General features: G+C 46.1%; 1 protein-coding gene across 1 annotated transcript; it reads right to left on the bottom strand.

The window, feature by feature from the left end:
- Window positions 1–229: 229 nt before the first annotated feature.
- Window positions 230–7,630, bottom strand: KCNJ8 (potassium inwardly rectifying channel subfamily J member 8). Its single transcript, XM_003202550.4, has 3 exons — window positions 7,383–7,630; window positions 6,670–7,118; window positions 230–3,068 (listed from the first exon to the last, which is right to left on the bottom strand). The coding sequence occupies exons 2-3, from the start codon at window positions 7,032–7,034 to the stop codon at window positions 2,168–2,170; spliced, it is 1,266 nt and encodes a 421-aa protein (XP_003202598.1). The 5' UTR covers window positions 7,035–7,118; window positions 7,383–7,630; the 3' UTR covers window positions 230–2,167.
- Between the last annotated feature and the right edge of the window lie 635 nt (window positions 7,631–8,265).

Below are 8,265 nucleotides of genomic sequence, written 5' to 3' on the forward strand. Positions count from 1 at the left end.
GTCCCCATCACACTAACTCTTCTGGCTATCCACAAAGAGTACAAAGGCACTTTCCTATTTAAAACAGAGAAGCTCTTGAAAGACTAAGAAAATTAAAAAAAAAAAATTATTACTCAAAGAGTCTGTGGAAAAGGAAGAGGGACAAGAAGGACAAATAATCCAGAAAAATGAATGGATAATAGAAAGAAAAAAAGAAAAGACATGAGCAGAAAATCAAAGACTGAATAAATCATTATTGTCACTTTTTTATTTTGTAGAAAATTTGCTTTTGTACAGCATTTGACTTAACTGTATTGCAAGCAGGCTGTCTCACAGAAATTCATAGGCCTGCAAATGCAGACCAGAGACAAACTGTACATGTTCATTCTGACTCTTCTTGGAAGCTACAGATGTTCATTGTTTGGACACACAACGGACAGATTAATATCTCCAGATGTTCACCAGACATCCTTCCAGAACACTAATGGGCAGGACAGGAATAAACACTTTTAGTAGAAACTTCAGTTTCTGTTAGTACTTCAGATGAAGCATTTTGTTGGTGTTTATTTCATAGACAGCACCTGCTCTGAATATAAGGAGTCTACACTACACAGCAATGCCCTTCCATGCCACCATCCAACCCTTAAAGAAGCTATAAACTGACCGTTCAAGTGCTGATGAACTAGTTTCCAAAGAGAATGAGAATCCAGCATTGCCGTTGACTGTGTAACCTGGAAGGAGTAAGCAGATATTTAAAATCACAGGAGTATTTAAGTGGTTGAGTGTCTTACTGAGTCAGCACAAAAATAGTACCTTTCCTGAGCCAGAGACATTAAGGCAACTTCTGTGAACAAGAATTTGTCCATAATTATACTTGGTTTTCACAGGGGAAAGAAGCATCCGTCCATTTAGCATTACCAAATGTGACACAATTAGTTGTTTTATCTGTACTTACTCTTCTAGAAAATCTTGCAGTGACATTTTGGCAAAGGTTCTAGATGAGAAATACCCCCTGTGATTTGAAGAGAAAAGGTGCTCACCACCAACTTTCAATGTCATTTTGTATAAGAACACGAGTGCGACATTGCTAAAAGGTAGCACTTCAGTTGTATCACCTGAAAACTACTCAGATGGCTTTGAAAATATTATTACTTGTAATATTACTACCATGATCCCCTCTTATTCCCATTCATGAAGTCACACTGGAGAAGAACAAACAAACAAACAACCTTTTGCTGAAGCAAACAGACTTAATCCTACAAAAAGTAATGTAAGTGAAGGAAATCGATTTCTTGTCTTCAGTATGTTAATCTGCAAAACTAATAAAAACAACGGGATTTGGTCTTCAACCAGTACTAGGAGAATGTTGAAAAGCTGTGTGCTTTTTTCAGCCTTAGCACGACAGATGCTCAAGGAGAGGCTGGGAACACTTCAATCTCTCAGCATGGGTTGCAGATACATACTGTCCTGCAGCACTATATCCTACCTGCAGGACAAGAGCAGGACCCTGCAAAAGGCTGTACTATTTTGTGGATCTGCTGAAATGCTGTTTTTAATCCTGGTGCTGCTCAGAGCTGCAGAAGCTCTCTTCTGGAATGGCCAGGTCACTTCACTTATTGGGTCTGCTTTCAAAACATCTTTGCTATAAAACAATGGAAAGAAAGGATCTAGAAAACTGACTGGAAAATCCTACCTCTTCTCCTGTAAAATCATTGAGGAATTTAGCTAATCCTTTCAAGAGAACAAGAGACTCACCCTTAAAAAAATGAAATCCAAATATTTCACACAAAATAAATGCAAGCTGTCGATATGTAGCTGTTTTAAACTTCTGCCTGTGGGTGAGTAACCCTTCTACAGGATAAAAACACACTTTGTGACAGACAGTGGAAAAAGATGAGAAAGAGGCCTTTGATAGAAAAACTATGATTAAAAAAAAAATTAGCATGCCATTAGGAGAAGTATAAATACACATTATATTACATAAGTGAACTGTGTTTTCTTTAGTGTACGTGCCACTTTTATTAATTCATACACTAAGTGCTAACGTGTTTCCTAATGCCATTAGGTAGTGCTTTCAGTAAGTAATGGAATAAATAGTCCTTGCCCAGTTCTTTTCTGCATTCTCATTTTCTTCAGTAGAATGAAATTTATTTTTGAACCTCCCCTTGACCCCACACAAGGCTGTGCATCACGTTTCAGAGGCACTCTGGCTCCCCTCGGGTGTGATGAACTGCACTTTGGGCACCATGAGGGAGGGGTTGGTTCTCCGCATGGAGTTGCTCCTCCGAATGGAGTTGTTTCTCCTCATAGAGTTGCGTTTCCGCAGGGAGTTCTGGTGGGACAGCTCACTCTTCTGCAGGGTCTGGATGAGAATTGAAGGCTTTTCATCAAGCTCTCGTGCGCTGCAACGTGGTGCTGCCACTTTGACTGTGTTGCCAAATTTGGAGTAGTCAACAGCGTAAACACCTTCCTCTTCAGTGACAATGGGCACAAAGCGGTGACCCCACAGGATCTCCTCTGCTATGTAGGAGGTTCTCGCCTGCGTAGTGATGCCAGTTGTCTCCACGACTCCTTCAAGTATCACTATAAGCTCCAGATCCTGGAGCGCCAGGTCAGCAGCGGAGATATCATAAAGAGGACTGCGCTTGTCTATGACGTGACAAATGATTAAGGGAGCCACCAGGAAAATATTGTTACTTTCAATGGGGTTATCCACGGGGATATCTACTTGGTGAATGGGTATGACTTCTCCCTCAGGGGTTGTAGTCTTCCTCACAACCTGAATTCTCACGGAGGCGCTAATGATCATGCTCTTCCTCAGGTCTCCTACTCGAAACATGAAGCAAAGTTTGCCATTTCGAACAGCAATGACCGCCTGCCGACTGAAAATCAAGGTCTCTGCCCGCCTGTGAGCTTGAGCGGTTTTCATGAAGATGCAGCCCAACATGACAGCATTGATTATTAGACCCACAATATTCTGTAGGATCAAGACTGTGATGGCCAAGGGACATTCCTCCGTCATCATCCTGCCCCCAAAACCAATGGTCACCTGAACTTCAATGGAGAAGAGGAAAGCAGAGGTGAAAGACCTGGAGAGGAAGATTGTATAAAGTTAACTCAAAGCTCATCAAACATAAACTGATAAGCTATTAGCATATGCTTAGTAGAAACAAACTTAAGTGCCTATTTTTGCAGCTCTTGTAAATTTAAGCCTTCTGTTAACATTGCATGTTTGGTGATTCAGTGTTTGTATGATCAGTGATGCATATAATGTTGAGAGGAAAGACGTAAGAGCCTGAGCTCTTAGAAGACCATTTATAATTCTAGATGACCCTAAGAAGCTCACTAGATTCTCTGTCCAGAAAAATGTTGCACACCATGTTAGCTGACAGTGCTTTAACTCCCAGCATGACTTTCCACGTTCTACATCCAATGAAGCTCTTGGCAGGGATTGGCAGGGATTTTGGAGACAAACCAGTGAGCAACTGGCTGGCACACTGAGGTTCTCCCACCAGCCTGCACAGGGAAAGGAAACTGGGAAAGCTGCAGGACTTCATTTTCAAAACCTGACTTTCTTTGTCATGAGCCCCTTTAGCAAGTTTTCCTGGAGGGAAAGGGGACACTCCCAGCTTTATCACACCTCCCAGACTCTTGCATGCCTTGCATCTAAGCCCACAGAATCAGGCTGCAGAGGGAGGGCACACCCCAGCTGAAAGACAATGCTGTGCCCAGGGTTTGGGTTAAGCTCACTGCTGTGGCAAAGCTAGCTGGAAAACTTCAACACAACAGTGGGTTGTAGAAGTGTATCTCTAATATACTATACTGTTGGACATCAGAGGATGCTGTCTGCAAACTTTCCAGAACACATTATTTATAATAGTGCACAATATCACTTCTTGAATATACACCAGGCTATTTCACTTCCCTGTATAAACTGATACTTCCTTCACAGAAGTCTCTTATACTCCAAACCTGTACGTTGGGGTTTATGCAGTAGATATTTTGCACACGGGGTCTCATGAACTAACATAGTGACCCTTTTGGCACAGTGCAGTCCACAAACATTTGAAGCATCCCCAATTGTGTGGCTTTACCTATGGAAAATATATATCCTGTCCATGAAGATGGTTCTAAGGCCTGGGTTCAAGAAGAGACATTGAAATAGAACAGTCAGAATCAGGGATAATGTTCTGTAGAATGAGAATGGTCATCTTTCAGAAAACCAGCCAGTCTCTGCACAGACAGACATCTTTGAAGTAACTTAATCTCTCTTTTCCTTTTCTGTTTTGTTAATCTTTGGCAGATTCCCTCACGCTGAGGAGTTTATTCTTGTCTTTTATACTGAAGAAATCAGGGATGAAGGAGTTCATTCATTCATGGAATGATTTCTATGTTAATGAGTAGCCATCTACATGCAGAATAAAGCTTCCAGCTAAATCTTAATTTAATTTAATTCAATTTAAAGCTCTGTGCAATGAAATATTCTGACACCCTTTGATACTCATCATTAAAAAAAAAGAAAAAAAATCCCACCTTTTTGGAGTGGCAGTATCACAGGCAACAAGTTTGGACAGCATGGTGAACAAGCAAAGAGGGAGCCATGAATGTCAAACCACATTATTGCAAAGTCCCTCAATTTAGAGCTCTGCAACAGTTTTTCTCTTTGGATAACATTTGCTTTGCGTGGCAAAGTGCTACTAGCCTTAGAAATTCTGCAGGACTTTGAAAAATGGAAGTGCTGTGCAAGTTCCCTGCAGCAGGGGTTAAAATCTCCTAAAGACAGATTTTCCTATAAATTTGTAATGGCACCCATCCAAAAAAGCTCTGCTGAAATATCTGGAGCCTAAATCTCAGGAAAGTGAATTAAAAAAATATTTGCCACTATTTTGACGGATATTATATTATTTGTCAATTCATATAATATACATATACACAATATTAAGTACATTTTAAATCCAGCAACACGCTACTCTTAAAAATATCAGCAATCATATTGTTGTTTCAGATTGTATTATTTGATTTGCGTCTGAGGTGGTGGCCAGGTTTAAAAGATGTAGGGAAAGATTTTCCGTGGATACGTTGGCAGCTGTTGGCTGAAACATCTCAGGTAATCACAGGGGAGTATGACAGGTGTTGTTTGCCAAGGGCTTAAGCTCAAAGGCACACCGATTCATTGGCTCTGCTCATTGCCAGCCCTCAGAGAGCCTCTGTGGCAGGGAGGACACTGCTGGCACAGGGATGTTGCATTTGGGGCTACAGGGAGATAGCAGGGGCTATAGCTCTGCTTTGTCCCGGTGGCATGATGACCTCAGCAGTCAGACCAGGCTCTGTGGAGTGGCCCAGGAGCACCATGGGGATACATGTTGAGGGGGCCTCCACCAAGTAGGGTGACATCCTCCCAGAGGACACCAGAAAGTTGGTGGGGTTGGACAAATCTAACACGCGCTTCCCTCTGGGAGCAGTACACCAGAAAGGCAGGGGGTGATATCCTGAAGGACATCCCCAGTGGGTGCTGGATCATGATGTCTCATGTCAGAGGCAACTGTTTCTGACCCCTTAATGGAAAGGAAATAAGACAGCCATCTCCCGCTGTTCCAGATCCCCAGCTTGATGAAGGTCAGCCTGGAAAATCTCCGCATTGTCTTCCCCTTGGAAATTTCCCATTTAGCAAAATAGTGTCAAAAAAAAAAAGGGAGAATGAAATCTCCATTGCCTCACGAGTCAGATCTGAGGTGCCCTTAAGCTTGCTGAGGTGCCTCAAAAACTATGTGCAACAGAAAGTTAAAAGAGAAGCAGAAACTTTCAGCCCCTCACACACACAGTCACTGCAGTGTGTCAAGGCAGCTGCTATAGGGCAGCCTGGCCACCCTGAATCCAGATCGTCCTGCTTAAAAGCACCTGCTGCTATAAAAAGACCTGTTACTGATGAGATGACAGAGTGATCTTATTGTCTACTCTCACTTCCCATTAACAAATGCTCCCCCTGTCCTGTGTAGATATGCGTCATTTTGCCAGAGCCTTGAAAATTGTCATTTGGGGACAGAGAGGAAAGTACTTTTCTTAATAGCTGACATTTAACCCAGAATTCCCTTAAGCTTTCACTGTCCGATAAATCATGCACATCATGGAAGCAGTTCGTCCTTCAAACTGCTGGCCTCATCAAAGGCCAGGCATTATGGAGTTGTCTTGCAAGTGTCATCCTGAAACAGATCTCGTTTTGCCCTAAGCAGCACATTTCTTGCCAGCTGACACCTATAGCGGGTGCCTGCCTCCCAGACACTGCTTTTGGAGCAGGCCACCTTCCACCAGCACGGCTCACAGCTCACACCACGCCTGGGATGCTCCTGCTGCCACAGACAACATTACGATACGTGTAACACATACCACTCTTGTAGCAGGCTCTTATCTTGACAGGCAAGGTATGTCACCCACAGAGTGTGGAGACACATGAAAAGCAGCAGGTCTCCCTCTCTTTCAGATCCTGTAAGGAATCAAAGAAATCTACAGTATAGCATTTTCCAAGCCCAGAAGGCTTGCTGAATTTACGTAATCTAGAGGAAAACACCGCACTTTTCAATTGTCTCAACCAAACATAATGGTTCATGTAAACCAAAAACTGCATTTCAGTCATCGATGGGACAGCAGGCAGCCATGTCCCCCCCTTTTGCTGTCCCCCCGACTGCGCTGTACCTGACACATGTCACGCACGGAGTCCACTTGGTGTTGTTTGCAGTGTTCTCTGTGCTCGGGTCCATGTCCCCGTGGGCAAAAGCCACCAGCCACCACATCATGGCAAAGAGCAGCCAGCTGCACAGGAAAGACATGGTGAAGATGACCAGCGTGTGACGCCATTTCAGGTCCACCAAGGTGGTGAAGATGTCTTGCAGGAATCGCCCCTGCTCGCGGATGTTCTTGTGGGCCAGGTTGCATGCTCCATTCTTGGCGATGAAGCGGGCTTTGCGCGGCCGGTCCCGGATGCGCGGCTTGCGCAGGTTTTCGGCAGCGATCCGTGCCAGCACATACTCCTCAGGGATGATACTCTTTCGAGCCAACATCTTCCTGCCACCATAGTCCACCTAGCGAGATGCAAAACGGGGGACGCACCCTGCGGTGTGTCTCTGTGGAGTTCACTGCCTCTCCTGAGAAAAGAGAAAATCGGTCAGATGCTGCAGAGAGGTGCTACAGCAAGAAGCTCTGCTTGGGTACTCCCACATCAGCAGCTTTCAGTCTGAATGTGACAAGTGGCTTTACTCCACAGCACACCCTCCCCACGCCAGCCCATCCTCTTTGTACGAGCGACGGTTGCCAGCTTCCAAAGGACACCGGGGATGCTATCTGCACTCCCGGCAGAAGGCAGGCTGCCGGGCCCTCCCGCAAACTCGCCCTAAAGTACCGCGACGTACAACAGGTTGGGTCCTCGGCTCTCCAGGAGATACCCGGGTGTGTCCGCAACACGGACACTCGGTTACTCGCATCCTTCGGGGCGTGAAGAATCAGACCGCTCCGCTCTGAACCGAGGCCGGCCCACGGAAATCCTTCCCAGCCGCACAGCCTCCGTCCCGTACCCCGGCACCATCGCAGGGAGCCGAGCCGCGAGCTGGAGGCAGGACCTCGCCGAGCGGGCGTTCCCGTTCCCCACTCAGCCCTCCTTCCTTTTCGGGATGAGGCGGGGCTGCCCCGCTTTTATCCCCAGCCGTGTCCCCAGACGGCTGCCGGAGCGTGGCGGCGCGACGCGGGAGTGGCGGCAGCCCTCCGGGAGCCGGGCAGGAGCTCCGGATGCCCGCCCTGGGGCTCCAGAGTTGGGCCGGGCCGGCGGGGTGTGGGTGTCCCGGCTGCCTCCGGGCAGAGCCCGTCTCTGGCTGCGTTCTGGTGAACCCGGAGCTTCACTTTCCCAGCTTTGTCGCAGCTCAGGTCTCAACTCGCAGGCTGGGGGAGCGTAAGCGGTTGGAGGAGCGGGGTCGGAGCCTGACGGCCTTCCCCGACAAACGCAGTTAACCTGTTGCGGCAGGAGGAAAAGAGACATTTCTTTGTACGGCACGCAGGTCGCATTGACTCGGATGGGCACTGCGTCGAGCCGCTCTAATCCTCAGCCGCTGTAAGGGGAGTTGATGGATGGGTATTTATATAAGCAAAATTAGTGCAGCGTCAAAAACGAGTCGCAGAGGTTCACTTGTGTTCCTGCCAGTCGAGGTTTATGGTTTTGGCACTGGTGTTTAATGGAAACTTGCATTCTTGGAAATCACAGCCTTTCTTTTTCTGCCTTCCTTCCTTCCTTCCTTCCTTCCT

This window comes from Meleagris gallopavo, chromosome 1, assembly GCF_000146605.3.
Source record: "Meleagris gallopavo isolate NT-WF06-2002-E0010 breed Aviagen turkey brand Nicholas breeding stock chromosome 1, Turkey_5.1, whole genome shotgun sequence".
Taxonomy (NCBI): Eukaryota; Metazoa; Chordata; class Aves; order Galliformes; family Phasianidae; genus Meleagris; species Meleagris gallopavo.

Coding starts and splice junctions, on each gene's coding strand:
- KCNJ8 (XM_003202550.4), bottom strand. CDS start 7,034: ATGTTGGCTCGAAAGAGTATCATCCCTGAGGAGTATGTGCTGGCACGG. Junction 3,069..6,669: donor CCGTGCGTGACATGTGTCAG/GTACAGCGCAGT, acceptor CTTCCTCTCCAG/GTCTTTCACCTCTGCTTTCC.